Source organism: Mytilus trossulus, chromosome 4 (genome assembly GCF_036588685.1).
Source record: "Mytilus trossulus isolate FHL-02 chromosome 4, PNRI_Mtr1.1.1.hap1, whole genome shotgun sequence".
NCBI classification, from domain to species: domain Eukaryota; kingdom Metazoa; phylum Mollusca; class Bivalvia; order Mytilida; family Mytilidae; genus Mytilus; species Mytilus trossulus.
In genome coordinates this window covers 81,855,888-81,872,488 of record NC_086376.1, presented here as the reverse complement: position 1 = coordinate 81,872,488, position 16,601 = coordinate 81,855,888, and the positions used below count along the sequence as shown (strand labels likewise).

Sequence of the window (16,601 nt, the reverse complement as noted above, 5' to 3'; positions counted from 1 at the left end):
AAGTGACACAGGCCAAACATATTTTGGATTGTAAAAAATGTACAATGTTGTTAGGTTTTTTTGTGAACAAGAAAAGGTAGCATAGCATAGATAAACGAGTGAGTGATCTTTGTTTAAAAATGTTTGAAAAAATTCTATAATGAGGTCTTAGTGAATTTTCCGTAAAAATTAGGTCCTTATTTGCCACATAAAAAACATTTTCCATTAATTATAACGTCACAATAGACATTATTGCGGTGAATTACTTATTTATTTGGGATATGTACTAAATTGCATGTCTTTTAATTAGTATCTCTGCTGTTTTGTTATGATTGTACTTGAAATTTTAAGTTAATACAGCTTACCAAACCTTATTTCCATTAAGCATGTTATTTATAAATGCACTGAAATAATTGATATTATTGTTATAAACAACATTTCCATTGGTAAATGTATAAAATTGCACATCTCTTCTATTAATATCTCTGCTGTTTTGATATAATTGTTATTAAAAATTTCGTAATTAAAACAGCCTACAAAATCACCATGATACAATAAATGCAATCAAATATTAGAAGGTCTTGCTTTAAACAATATTTCCATTTGGTATATGTTCAAAATTGCACGTCTCTTCTATTAATTATATTCACTGTTTGTTGTTATTGTACTTGAAAATTTCTAAATTACTACAGCCTACTAAACAATTGTTTCCATTAAACATGTAATTGTTGTTTACAAAGAACATTTTAAAAACCACTTTTCAGATTCCAAACACGGTACATTCAAGAACTGAATGAGTTATCGACAACAGTGCTTGTTTATATTATTGGTACCTTATCATGCATGGTGGAAAATCACTGCAAGTTTTGTTATCTATTATCAATTTTTGGATTGAAATATATGGATTCAATTGCAGTTCTAACATTTGTTCAGACTTTCAAATCAAAGCGTTGTTCAAATGTTTTTCCATCATGAATTTTGAATGCTATGAAACCATATACAGATCAACACATATTGGTTAATCAATTTTTCATGAAATAAGTTAAGAGGGGAGGTGGGGTCAGTGAATAAACTATATATATGTACTAATTTTTTTTTATCCTACATCTTGTTTATGCTCATTTTTTACCTGGAGTCTTAAATTCATTATATTTGAAATGCTTTTCAACTTAAAATTATATTTTTTGCTTAATTTACTTGAATATTTATACTTTGATTTATTGCAGAATAAGGCCATTAACACATCTTCATCTTTAAGATCTCAGTGTATAATTTACCTTGATGGCCTCAGCAGGAGTTGGTCCTAGACATTTCTCATTCTCATAAAACAATTGTAAATACTGTACTTTCAAACATTGTACACGTTTATCTGTCTGCCATGAAAGTCGTCTGGCTGCTCTGACTAAACGTACTAAACCTGAGTACCACATTCTACAAGTGAATTTGGGAACAACAAAGTAAATTTTACGATTTTCTGAGTAACTGGCACCGTATAGAATTGATATGACATTTTTCTGAGAATCCAAATTTTCCATGCTATGTCTTTTCATAATGATTCCAAGATCATTCATAGTTAAGTCATTTTTCCTTGAAACTTCTTTGACTAGACGTAAATCTATAAAACCCTCTTCCAAAGTCTCATAAACATCTTCACCACCTGAATACCTCATACATAAAACCTGTGTTGAACTGGAATCAGATTCACCTTTTAAAGCAAAGTCTGGATATGTTGAAGAGCTTGCACTGAGAGAACTCCATGACTGTTTCCTCCAAGTCAAGGTCGAATTGTCAATTTCCAGTTTGAGGTAGCACATGCATGACCTATTACTGTCTTCCTCCACTCTTACAACGGTTGTTCCGTGGTGTAAGCTCTGTAACGTTTGAGAATCTATTTTAGCCATTTTTCTAGTTATTAACATGAACTCATGGTCTGCCGAAATTTCCTTTATTGGCTGATAAGAATCAAGGTCAAGGTCATAATCACTTTCACAATCATTATCATATTCCTCAAAAGCCTCCATACTGTAAAATAGTTTGAAATAGCAAAATTATCATACATGAAAATTCACCAATAAAGAAGAAAACATCAATGCAAATATTTTTTAAAAACTGAAATGAAACATTTTTATTGACATCCAGTTCTCAATATCATATTTACATTTCTTAATTTTCTTGTTGGTCCTCAATATGTATGAAATATTTGCCACTTCAAAATTAAGCAAGCAACAATATTGTCAATTCAAAGATCCAATCTTAAGTCTAATGATATATTACCCATCAAATTTGTTGCTTATTGATACTTTTAAATTGTTATTGGTAAGTACCCTACATCAGATTTTTTTTTAATACTGTAAAATTAAGATATATTCCAAGTCATATGTTTTTTTGTTTTATTTAATCTTGGGGATAATGTCATTTGCACACCTTTCCTTTCATTGAATTTGCAATGTATGTTTTGTTTTATTTATGATTTGTCTCCCTTTATCAAGCATTGACATATCCATTATCAATTGAATAAACAACATTGTAAAACATAACATTAAATTTGATAGATGCAATTGCATTCTATGTTATACTGTGTAATTATTTGTTTCCAGTTCCACCCTTAACTTGCATTAGTTTTTTTTCATATTTAAAAACTTGTGTGCTCATTTACAATATTTTACAAATAATTCAATATTCTCAGTGATTATCTCCCTTACCCAAAACAATAAATACCTGATGCTTTCATGCCCTCCCTCACACATATTTTGTGTTTGGCATTTTCAGACCCCTTAACCTTGAGCTGAATCATTCTAATGAAGCTGACCCATGTTAAGAGAGTGCCATATCTCTTGCACGTTAAAGACCCCCTTGTAGATTTCGAAAAAGAGTAGGCTAATGCCGCTACAAGACAGCACTCCCATTCACAAAGTGGAAAGGGATTATGGTCACTTGAAAAACACCGATATCACTCAGATTACATTTCTACCTTGACAGGTAAGTTTGTATTGAGCCTATAAAATACTTCTTTAGCCTTGAGAATTGAAAGGTCAGTTTATCCCATTCATACAATAGAAGTTTACCTATGAGGGTCAGAATGGGGTTTACAGAATAGAGAATACATGTAATAGCAACAAAAAAATAAGAGAAAAGAGAAAATGAACAATAAAATAAAATGTAGAGAATACTGTGGTGCAAAAATATAAATAATAAATGTGCAAAATAACTTGAAAAGGTAACTTTAGTAACTGTAATGCAATACTGATAATATAAAGATCAATGTACATAATTGATAAATAATCTTGTAACAAAAAGACTATATAGTTAAATCATTTTCATGAACATTTTACAGAATGAGAGCTATTTTTAAGGCTATTAAACATGTTAAAAGGAAAATGCCATAAAAATTTAAAGAATACAGATATTAAAAAACCCAGGCAGGTCCTCATGTCATTTACATTGTCAATATATAGGACACATCTAGTAAAACTGGTTTTAAACTAAACATCTGGTCAAACTGGTCTGATATAACTGATAGTTTCTTGCCCTAGTTGTATATTTCACAGTGACCTTATGTGTTTGTGCTAAGAGTACATTGCAATGTCATATTTATTGATTTTCTGTTGGGACATGACCTAAATTGTAAACATAAAAAACAGTGGCTTGAGATTTCAACTGATATTAGTATAATAAACAATGATAAATTTATATTTGGAATTTTATATCCTGGTTGATGATGTTTTTTTTGGGACCAAGATGTTTCTTCATTCTAGTTTTTATGATTATTTTAACCTTCAATATTGTTCAATGCACATTTAAAATTTCAGGTCTCATTTAAAATATTTTGCAACTAAATAATAATTTGTCAGATTTGGTGTAAACTAAATACAAGACAGTGTAATAGATAACCTGCAAGCATAGTCTATTTCTATAAAAGTCAAGCAGATAGGTTTTTTTTAATATCTGAAGAAAAAAAAACTACCATGTAAAGAAATATGCAATTTAATATAACCTTAAATAACCCCTAAAACTCAACATTAACAGATTTTTAAAATAAAATCAAGATGCAAAAAGTTTTAAGTATTGGTCAGAATATAGGGTTCTTTTGTACTTTAACAATTATCACAATAACAATAAAGTGACCTTAATTTTGGACAAGGTAAATGGCATGATTCCGTAATAGTTATATACCGAGGGAAAGGTATGTCTGGATAAGAAACCCCGTCGGCCGGAGGCCGTAGGGGTTTCTTATCCAGACATGCCGTATTCCGAGGTGTATAACTAACTTACACCCAATTTTAAACTCTATATTGTTAACATTGATTATCAAATGAAAAAAAAACCCGATAGCATATATTTTATTGACAATATCAAACCATGATTTATAAGATTTTTTTGTTATTACATAAAAACCCACTAGTAACCTTTTTTTGGTCATCTTCGTTCACACTTTGACAAGTGAGCATGTTTTACCAATGTCAAGGTTGTTTTGCATATTCCAAATAAATCCTTGGGTTGATATGGATCAGCAGGTCAAGGTTGACCGTATCGTGTATTCATATTAAAAAAAAAAAAAACGTCATGCTCCTTGTATTCAGTTGTCAATATGGAAGGGTATGAGACGGACGACATTTCTTAGTAAGCGTTGGATTTGGAAGATGAGACTAATTTAAAAGATAAAGGCAATATTAAAACCCAAAGTACTTACCTGTATCAGTTTAATAAAGGTAATCATAACTATATTTTCTATCTTAAGGTTTTATGGGAGAAAAAGCCCCCTCTTCTCGAGAATGAATAAACATTCATATTCGGACCTACTAAGGGATAACTGTGTCTGCAGTAGAAGCCCGACTTCCAGGTACGCCCGCTCAGCATACAAAGATACAGATTTAATATTTCGTAACTCTCTCTTTTGCGGAAGAGGGACTGATCCAGCTGGGGTTCCCAACTCAAAAGAAAGGGGCGGGGGTTCAAATAAGTCAAATACATTGATTTTTAAATCTGGTCCAACCCGCGGAACCCCTACCCCGGATCGGCCACTGGATAACTGGGGGGCGGGGTCGAGAGCTAGAATCCCTCTTTTTTTTAATAGAAACATATGACTGGGATAAAAAATATTACTTTCAGCAAAGAAGTAATTGAAAGGATTTTTTTTTCATTCAAAATAAATGCTTATTAATTTTGTTTTCGCTATTGGAATTTCCTTAAATGTTTTTTTTAACATCTTGAAACAATTTGTAGTGAACATATTGTAAGTAATTTCCTGTGTTCATGCTATTTAAAGAATAATCAATTTGTATTGTTACGAATAACAATGGACTTTGTTTGCGGGATGTAAAAGCAGGGGTTTCCAGAAACCCCGCTTGTCACAGCCTGTGGTCAAAATCCATTGTTATTCGTAACAATAGATCTATTCAATTTACACGTGTTTCAAAAATAGAAACTTTGAAGTATAACAATAGAACTGGGGTGTAAAAATTTATCAACTTCTATTGTATGAATGGGAAACTGACCTTTCAATTCTCAAGGCTAAATAAGTATTTAATAGGCTAAATACAAACTTAGATGTGAAGGTAGAATTGTAATCTGAGTGATACAGGTGTTATTCAACTCACCATAATATAAGTTGCAAAACTTGTTTCCCAATCCACTCTAAATAAATATGTTTAAATTAAATTAGAAAAAAAAATTAATGACGCTGATAGCCTTTGCTGTCATGCATTAATAATGTCTTTTTTTTATTGAACACTTTTGAAATAATTACCAGAAATCTCAACCATTTTTGATAGAAGCTCTTTGGTAGGTTTGTTGTCTCTTTAACATATTCCCCATTTCCATTCTCAATTTTAATGTTAAAAGTTGTTAGCCAATAGTGAAATTAAAATTGACACTGATTTTTATTACGAGAAAAAAATTAACAATAAAATCTATAGAAGGTTATCCAAGTGCCATCCCTTATGAATTTATATTTAATGTTTACCTCTGACAGTCTTCTTCTCTTCTCCTCTGACCGTGGCTATGAAATAAAGCTATATCACTTAAAACAATATGAGCTTGTTTTAGCTTATCCATATTCAGTAGACCTCCGACTCCAATCCTTGTCATGAATCTATCTTCCCCATTGTAGTCAGATATAAACTGTTACAAAACAAATGATAATATTTTTATATTTAAGGAATGACTGTAATATTTTTTCTGTCTATGAAGAAATAACATAAAAATTTTGGTGCACACTGAATAACACGCGTAGCGGGTTATTTAACAGTGTGCACCACATTTTTAATGTTATTTCAAATAGAAAGAAAAAATATTACAGTCATTTCTTATAATTTAATTCTAAATTCTATTTTAAACCATAGAAAACCATGAAAAAACGTTAATGAAGTCATGGTCACATGACTAAAATATGTCTATGGGCTCATCACAAAATAACGTCAGCCAATCAGAAGAAGTGTTACATCCAAAATTAAATTATATGTAAATATTGATAGAAGATGACTGTCTAGCAGACAATCTGAATAAAGGAAGAGTTGGTTATATATTAATGAAACCAAGCTCATGGCTTCTACCAACATTGGGTTTTCCAGGTATATTGTACAAGCTTATCAGATAATAGTATAATGACTGCACAGCAGAGCAGGAGCCTAAAATACCTTTTTTTTTAATCCTTTTTTGTTATTCATAGCTCTTCATAATAAGCTTCAGATTTTAAATATTATGACCAATAGTATTACTGAAGAGACATTGATTGTCGAAATGCGAATCTAGGGCAGAAAAAAATGGTACCATTTATGTTATTGTCTTATTGGCATTCATACTACTCTTCATATTTTTATATAAAATGAAATTAGAATAATATGCAAGTTCATTATTCATGAACAAAAGATGAAATTAGATATAAACATGAAATTGATATGCAGATCAACAAGTTGAATCATACCTCGAGGGACTGGTTTTCTTCAGCAGGCAACACAATCACACTTGGAAGCGTTATAAACAATGCACGTAAATCTCTCAAGAATCCTCCGAAAAATGGTACAACTTTGCATTCTGGGATATCAAGAGATCGACTCAGAGCTTCTTTGTATTCATTGGTCATTTGTCTGGTCAACAAAGCAGAGACTAGGAAATGAAGTGTGGACAAATCTTCTTCAGGTATGGACAACCAAAAAGGTCTCAGTTTTTCTGATCTGAAATGAAAATCAGAACCTTATCTACAGTATACCAAACAATAAACTTTACTCACTGCCTGAGATTAAGGAATATAAAATCAACATAAATATAATGATTGTATAGCAATTTCTATGATTTTTATCATTTCATCACCTCAAAATTTTTCAAGGTAAATCATGCGAGGCTTGACAATTATCAAGGATTTTTTTAAAACAACAAAATCTAGACACACAAAATTTTTAGTTTTCAATAGATGCATTTCATAAAGCATGTTTATGGGTTGGTTTTATCTCCATTTATCATTCATCATTGAGATTTTTCATAGGTAACTATTTTCCTTAAACTTAAGGGTAACTGTGTGAAAACTTAGTTGTGTTTGGCCACTATATGTTGTTCAGAGTAACTGTGTGAAAACTTTTTTAGTCTGGCCACTATTTCCATTTAAGTTTAGGCTAACATTTTGATAACTTACTTGAGTCCGGCCACAATTTCCATGGTTGTGTTGAAGTTACCAATACACCAACAATAGAAAGCAAGTCTGAGGATACATGACAAAATAGCTTTTCTGTTCTCAAATGTAGGCTGAGTGATGATCAGTTGTGTAACCCAGGAACTAACCTAAAATAAACAATCATGAATTATTTCCTGTTTTAATGATAAAGGAGCATTGATTGGATACTGTCAAGTTGTTATTTTAGTGTGCTTCTAATTTCAATGTGTTGGCAGTTGGCATCTTCAAGGGAAATATGTAGAAGGTAAACATTTCAATGTTTGTGTGAAGCAGGATCTGGTTACCCTTCCAGAGCACTTAGATCAATCACTCTAGGATTTTAATGAAGTTCATTTTATTTATTCTTTGTTTCTATGTATTTTGTTTTGTGTTCTGTTTTTCTTGTCTTTTTGCCATGACATTGACAAATAGATTTTGACTGATAAGTCTGAATATCCATTTGGTATCTATTGCCTCTATTTTGTATGCATTGAATAAAGCAGTTACACACTCATCAAAATTTCCTCTTGTAAGAATCATGTTATGAGTTAAACCAAGACTAAACAAGAATGTGTCCCCAGTACACGAATGCCCCACTTGCACTATCATGTTCCATGTTCAGTGGACCGTGACATTAGGGGTAAAAACTCTAATTTGGCATTGAAATTAGAAAGATCATATCATAGGTAACATGTGTACCAAGTTTGAAGTCGATTGGACTTCAATTTCATCAAAAACTACCTAGACCAAAAACTTTAACCTGAAGCAGGACAGACGGACGGACGAACGGACGAACAGACGAACAGATGCACAGACCAGAAAACATAATGCCCCTCTACTATCGTAGGTGGGGCATAATAATAATATCTTATTTTATTATCTGACCTCATTAAATCTCTGTATGAGATCTTCCACACTGGAGTTCTTCCTGTTGACAACAGATCCACGTGTCAGGTCAGTAGTAACCTGTCGAATGTAGTGTGACGGTAAAATACTGTTAAACAAGCCATGTTCCACATTGGTTAACATGATAGCAACTTCTTCTGGGAAATGTAGCCTCTTTCTGAGATGTTCTAATTCCTTTGAGTACCGAGAGCCTCCATGGATGGCTGGTCGTAAAAGTGAAGGTTTACAATGGAAATCTGAAAGAAAAAAAAATTATTCTACTTTTATTGATTTTATGGTAACTCATCTTTTAAAATTTAGTTAATTTTGTGGGGGTACCAATTTTTACACATTGAGGAAAATTAACCAAATTCTACACACAAGCCTATAGAAAATTTATATTTCCATGAAGTTTACATTTTTGGTTCACAAATACCAATAAAATCCATGAAAATTTGTAACCCACCAATAATAAGACATGAAGCATTATCTAGGTAACAAGACTGTTGGATGGGTGGAGAAAAACATATACTCTTAGCAAATGTGATCCATGGATTATTATTAAAAGTAAGACAACAATATTTTCCTTGATAATGGTCAAGTCAATATTACTATCTAATAACAGAAAATACAACTTTCTGAATGAATGATAATGTGACACAAAATGAAGACCAAATTATTGACAGAAATGTATCAAATTCAATGCAATTACTCCAACTGTCATATTTTAGTATGGATTTAAGGATGAAATAAACATGTTTCAGGTGACCAGAACTAGTTTATTTATGAATCACTGTCTAACATTTTTATAAAGGGAGCTTTTAGGTACATGTACTGCATACGACACATGTTTTTCCATTTTTTTCAATTATATCTAAAGTTTAGATTCTAAACAACATTTGAAACATTGGCAAAAGATGGAAGATACCTAATAGACAAAAACTAACAATGATTACCTGTACCACAAAGCATAATGCAGAGAAAATCTAAATTGACCAATATGAATATCCATAAAACCAAAGTTGAAACCAGGTTTTCTGGAAAGATGAGTAGTTAATGTTCACTATGACTGTTTTTCATTTAATAAATAATGAACAAAGAAAGAAAGAAAGAAAGAAGGGTCCATCTATGGCAAGTAAAATATATCTGTATTAAGGATTTAAGCACGGTGGTAACTTCGATATTTTGTTGGTAGGGGTGTGCCATTTTTGCCTCAAAAAACATACTCATTTTAATATAACACTCACTGAAATTCATTACCTATAGTTATATAAATTTTAAAGAAAGAATGAACTATTATTGTTAATGTTTGTTTCATTTTGGTCTTTTGTGGATAGTTGTCTCATTGGCAATCATACCACATCTTCTTTTTTATATTATATACAATATTTAAAATATGACCCATGCTTATATAAACACTAACTCATCATCACTCATAATTCATAAATATACCAGCTCCCCTTAAGTTTTTATATATGAATTGACATCGTTTGGTGCACATATATTTTATCGTTTATAAATACGCATGGATTGTACCCCAAATCAATATACAGTTATCAAACGTAAATGCATTTTGATATAGGATGTCATTAAAAAAGGAAGGTCATTTTTATATAAAATCTTCCAAAATTATGATCCATATTTTTGGCACATCCCTGTATACCCAATAATAGGAAGTTAACCCCCCCCCCCCCTGTGGCTTTAAGCTTTGACACATATTTACTCTATTATAGTTGAGGACAGCATCAAGTGGTTTACAAAACTAGTGAAATATTGATAATGTCTATTTCACCATTTTAACCCTTAATTGTTCAGTTCTTTCTTATTTTGTTAGTGTGTGTTCATGGATTGAGTTAATGGTTGTTAAAAAAAAACAATTATCTTTTTTTAATACCAGGATATTATCAGAAAGGCTTATCTTTTTATGTCCAGTAGCTCAAAGTAAAGCATAATAAACATACACTTTTTTCTATTTTCATTCTTCTCTTTGTATTGTTTTCCTAATCTTTTTTCTGTTAAATCAGACTTTTATTATTCATTTCAGAGTTGTACCAAACAACTTGACTTCTTAATTTCCAAAGAAGACAAACTCATTCAAGACAGATCATATTTCTGATTTACATTCATTTTGCAACATTTGACAAAGATTTATTAAACATTACAAGTAAATTCATAATATTAAAATGAATATTGACTTTACTTAAAGTCAAAATCACGAAGGTAAAGTGATATTGTAAAAAAAACTTCAGTTTTATCTGTGTTTGAACAAGAAAGTATGTGAAAACCAAAACAAAAGTGTGAAGATAAGCTATACAATTTAATATCATAATACAAATATGTACAATTTGATATCATGAAATATTCAAACACACTTCTGCCCTAGTCAAGTGGTCAAAATCCTATTAGCTTTTATGATCTCTTTACTTCTCAAGTACAATAAATAAATGTTTTAACTCTAAGAACTAAATTAGACATTGAGATTACCAATGGAGGACAAGACTCTTTATGAGTCTTTGTTTACTGATTCAACACTACAGATTTATCTCTAACGGTCAAAACTGAGATTTTTTTGCCATTTTATCTTATTTTTACTTTACTGATAGGGAGTAAAGTGGTTTCAAAGATTTTGAAAAATTAAAAAATCTGACCCATATTTCATATTTATATGATTCATGGGTTACACATGTATGTCCATGGTGTTGAACCTTGTGATGTGGCATCAGGACATTTCCTTTTCTTATTCATATCAATCTCAATGTTACTTTACATCCCCTCAATTTGTAGTCTAGCACTTTGTCCTGCCAAAAGTTGGGAAATCATATATTTTTTTTAACTAATTGCTTGTTTACAGATCAGATCTCTGTTGTTTTTAGAACTACATGTATTTCCAAAGAAGACAGAACAAGTATCTATTGTTTATGAGGATTTCTCAGCAAACTCACTGTTCCATTTGGCTGATTTCAATGCTGTGAATTCATTCAAACTTGCAGCTTCAATTTCCTTGGTTCAATAAAAACTTTATTTTTCTTCTGTAGATTCAAATTTCTTAGCATTTGTTTCCTTTGATATGGAATAATTGAGGCGAAAAACTTTTTCAGTTATGCAACTTTATCTGAGAACTATATTATTGTTTATAACTTAAACTCTTGGTTGCTATTTTCCAGTAAATCCATTAAAACTAACCAACCCTTTTTATAGAACTTACCGAAGTCAAAACTATCTCTACGTAAAGTCCCATTATTGAGATATCTACCATCCATGTCTAAGGCATCCCATAATACGGCTGTCACAGACTTCAGATTTTCTAATGAGGACATTGTAAGATTCCATGGCTTACTTCCCCTGAATTCTAAGTCAAGTCCATCGTGATATTTCCCACTGCCTGGATTAAAATCTTGTAACTCTTTAATACTATGTGACTTGGCCAGAATTTTGGATTTGTTGTCAAGAAGGACAACTCTGTCAGTGCCAACCCCAAACATTCTTGTAATCTGCAATATTGAAACTTTTATTTGTAATTTATATCATTACAGAGAAATAAATGATGCTTTCTTTGTTCACAGCAATCTTGCAACTGATATATAATGTACAGAAATTTAAGTTTTCCAGTAAATACAAGAAGTCCCAATGCAAATATGTAGGACAAAGATGTAAATACTGATGTCTAATGTAGGTCTTTTGAAAGATTTAAAATACTGCTGTTGTTTTTTATTTGGTCAGGTTGTTGTCTCTTTGACACATTCCCCATTTCCATTCTCAATTTTATTGTTGAATTTTGAAATCAATGAGCCTTTACAAGTTTACATATATTCTTATTTCTGTTACAAATTTGCACAAAAAATGTTAAACTAATAACCAAAGCACATGTTCCGTTAAGCATGTTTTAAGTCTATTCTTTCTGTCCTTCAATCCTAAATTATGAATGTATCATTGTCATTTGTGAAAGACTATATATACCTTAAAATCTTATATACAGGCCTTTTAGAAAACCATATTCAAACTAACATTACCTTTTTCTGAGCATTTCCTCTGAGTAATTCTTTGACTTGGTAAAGTTTACAGCCATGAGCAGGTAAGTTTTTACAAATCTTTATATAGTGCTGTTTTAACTTGATTTCACTGTCATAATGAGGTGTGTGCCATAGCTTCTTCTGTTTTTCCTGTAAATTGAAGAAAAACCACTAATAATTATTAAAGGTTACTAGTAATTAGTATCTAAAGAGTTTGGTTAGATGTTGTTATGTGATACAAGAGTTTAAAGGAGGTTATAGTCTAAGGGCTTCCACATAATTCTTTTTTCCTGTTGTATTTTATAAATCTCTTTTAAAATAACAATATAAGCCAAAAGCTGCATTAGACTGTGATATCTAAATGATTGCAAAAGTTAAACTCTCTATGGTCATTTCAAAAGCTTCTGCAGTCATTTGAGTGTTCGGTACATGACCAGGTACAAAAGATTGGCCATTATATTGAGGTGACTTATCTGCTCTGGTCCATCTAGACAACCAAAAAATTAACATAGTATTCTTTCCTTGCCTAACTAAGTATTTTATAAAAGTATTTTCATAGATATCTGTATAGTAATTCACAACAAAACTAGAATGTGATCTTAATACAAGGTAGTAGTACATTGTACTCCAATATTTTCAAGTACTAACTTATCAAAATGTACTTTGATTATGAATTGATATCTATCTTTACTAAACAATATCTTTCAAAAGACATTTTAAGATAGCTGATATTTTCTCATTTAAACAGTATATAAAGTAATTTAAGAAAAATTATTTACATCCTTAAACACTGCAATGACCCCAAAAAATCAACATGCACTAATTAAGAAATAATTCCTTCATGTCATGCTCTATGCTCATTTTAACACATCTTCGCTAGCCAAGGGTTACGATCCACTCCCGCTCTCTTCACCCTTGGCGGATTGAGATAATATTTCGGAGACACAAGGTAAGGATTTTTATTGGTTGCAGTAGATACTCGCTGCATCCAATCAAAAAGCGCCTATAACATGATCACGTGTAAATGTTGAAAATGTTTGTAAACAATTGCCACGTGTTTGTGCAACAAGTCTTTACATCACTAAACATAGGACTATATTTAGTGACAACTTGAATGTTTTTAATCAACTTATAGAAGTTTCTGTGTATGTTTCATGCACAAATGCATGAATATTGACATATATTTTCGTTCCGGCTTTACCAAGTGGTTAGAATCTAGACGCTACCGTGTTTTTTATCTCCAAATTGAAGAGTTCAAGTGCTACCATTGGTCAAGAATAATTTATTCGGAATGGGCGTGACTTTAAACTTCCGATAGATGGCGCAACATTGATATCACAAATGTTGGCTCAATCTGCCAAGGGTGAAGAGAGCGGGAGTGGATCGTAACCCTTGGCTAGCGAAGATGATTTTAACATGGGTAGGCATTATATTTGTATATAATATGTTATATTTTACACTGAGTGTTAGCGAGTAGTAAAATGTGGTCAAATATAATGCCTACCCATGTTAAAATGAGCATAGAGCATGACATGAAGGAATTATTTCGATTCTAATAGGACAAATACAGTATTTTTATAGTTCGAAGAGTACGAAATTACCGTAAAAATGTTTGGCTGTTTCCGTTTCCTCCTCAAGGAGTCTGTGCATTGCATTTCATATTTGATAAGTTTAAAAGCTAAGAGCAGGGTAAATATATGTTGTTTCATTAAAAAAAAAAATAATAAAAGTTTATGTTTAATAGCTGCTTAAATGTATATATTTTAAAGGATAACGATGGAAATAACGTTAATATAAACAGTAAGTTCGTGCACATGTGTCAAACATATTTTGAGCTCATTAGAACACAGCTTTGTTTACAAAGCGTAATAAGGACGTCATATTATAATGAGTAATTTAGCAAATAAGATATGTTTAAACTCAACTAATGAGAAAAGCATTACAGAAAACTCTGTTGTAGTTTCAGGTTCAGACAAAGAGTAAGGACATAATAAAAATCACAGATAACATCTAATACTTTCAAATAATCAATGAAAAAAGTATATATCAACTAAAGGCCTTTACTATAGCATATTAAAACTAGACAGATTAGTATCATTTGAAAAAGACTAGCATTAATGAAATATTTATTTACAACTAACTCACAGGTACATTTTGTATCTTTCTTGCATATTTTAGTATGAAGAGCAGCAATAAAATGTTAAAGGCTGTATGGTTGCATATGATTGCTTTCATCTACTTCTTCAGATCTTTGGTGGATAGTTGTCTGATTAGTAATCATACCATAATTTTACATAAATTGTATTTGTCATTTAAGGAACTTGTGCTTATGGCAGATCTTCAAAAGTCTTTTAAATTTATTCAAAAAATTTCTGAAGTTGTGCCTATTTATAGAGCTTTACATGATGTAGATAATTTTGATGAAAACGTTGTTTACCGATAGATGTTCCAACAATGCCTTTTGGTGGAGTTACTGTCATATTGATGTATATTCCACATCCCCTTTATTCTTACATTTGTACTTACATAATTGAAGGCATAATTAAAGTCCATTTTCAGTAATTAACCTCTGACCATATCAGTTATAAAGTTCAAGATTTTTTTCAAATAACCTGGTCAGTTACTAGTTTTATCACAACTTTGTTTGGATTAAACAGAATGATAACTTAAATTTTGTTTATTTTATAGGTAAATTTTCACATTGACAATTGAAGAGAAATTTTAAAGATATTGATCTGAAATCTCCTAAAAAAGTAAAAAGTTTAAAAATCTAAGTGCATCATACATACTCTCTAATTTGCCTTGTGCTTTAAAAAAATCTCTTTCAGATCATTTTCCATTTACAGAAAACCTACTTTTTCCATTATATATATGCATATGAAAATATTATTAAAGTGTTGGTTACCATTTGAATTTATTGTACCTGCAGTCATAATTTTCTATATAAAATAAGTAAACAATATTTTTACTATTTTCTATTTGACCTTGTGAAACTGTTTGACTGCAAGCGTCTTATATTTCAGGAAATTTCAAATGCTGCTGTCGGGTTTGGATATTTTGTTAAGAATACAGCTGGAGTTACTACAACATCACATTTAATCTATTGTACCTAGGGATGACATCAGCCTGGGACGTAGCCTTACAATTCAGATTATATATGAAATAAACGTGAAACAGTTTGGTTATGTTTCTGTATTTTATATTATTACAATAGGTGTTGTAGCCTCAACATCTATTGTCTGTTGTCTTTTTCAATATAACTAGAACACACCCGTGATGTCGCGGGTCCGTGACTGAATTAAGGTATATAACTATGCGCAGCCTTATTTTAGTATTAGTATTGTCATCTGATAAAGTCATGCCGATTATAAGATACACAGTTTTTCTCTGCTTTCAAATCTTTCTGTTTGAACCCGTCGAACTGGAACTTATCAATTATTGGTAATATTAATTATGTGGAAAACAAAAGGTCCTGGAATGGAGTATTTTTTAATCAACAACATTGTCCTATATTAGTTATAAATAAAGATGAATTCTTTGATTCGCTGTTTTACGTCATGTATGCCCACTAACAAATTGAAAACTGTTCCTCATTTTTAGTCTTGTTATCTTAGAAAGTCTTACTGATTAAAATACTACAATAGGTAGCTATTGGACAATTTAGTAGTGTAAACCCTGTGATTATGACCCGTGTATATAGCATATTAACCCTGAATACACCGTTTGGTGGTGCGCCTGTCAGATGCGGAACGTACAGATTAGGTAATAGGTAACAGGTGAATATACTATTGGTATCGGTATCGGACTCGACCCGGAACTTCTTAATTATTGGCAATATTAATTACGTGGAAAACAAAAGGGCCTGGAGTGGTGTAATTTTCAATCTACACCTTTGTACTATATTAGTGATATATAAAGTTGAATTCTTTGATTCGTCGTTTTTACGTGATGACGGCTGAAAAATTGGACTTCGTAATTTTAGTATTATAGATAAATCACTTACTGACTGGATATTCATTGAATAGTAAGTTTATTGTCCCCTCAGATACAAATATTGCCCTCAGCTACGCATCAGGGCAATA

General features: G+C 31.3%; 1 protein-coding gene across 2 annotated transcripts in view; it reads right to left on the bottom strand.

Annotated features, from left to right (window-relative positions):
* LOC134716114 (1-phosphatidylinositol 4,5-bisphosphate phosphodiesterase epsilon-1-like) overlaps positions 1-16,601 on the bottom strand; it is a 73,394-nt gene that overhangs the window by 22,919 nt on the left and 33,874 nt on the right. For both annotated transcript variants that reach the window (XM_063578889.1, XM_063578890.1), the window contains 7 exons: positions 12,520-12,669; positions 11,715-12,000; positions 8,510-8,766; positions 7,607-7,752; positions 6,902-7,151; positions 5,942-6,099; positions 1,257-2,001 (listed from right to left, as the gene is read on the bottom strand). In XM_063578889.1, coding sequence (XP_063434959.1) covers positions 1,257-2,001; positions 5,942-6,099; positions 6,902-7,151; positions 7,607-7,752; positions 8,510-8,766; positions 11,715-12,000; positions 12,520-12,669 — 1,992 coding nt within the window. The remainder of the gene's footprint in view (positions 1-1,256; positions 2,002-5,941; positions 6,100-6,901; positions 7,152-7,606; positions 7,753-8,509; positions 8,767-11,714; positions 12,001-12,519; positions 12,670-16,601) is intronic.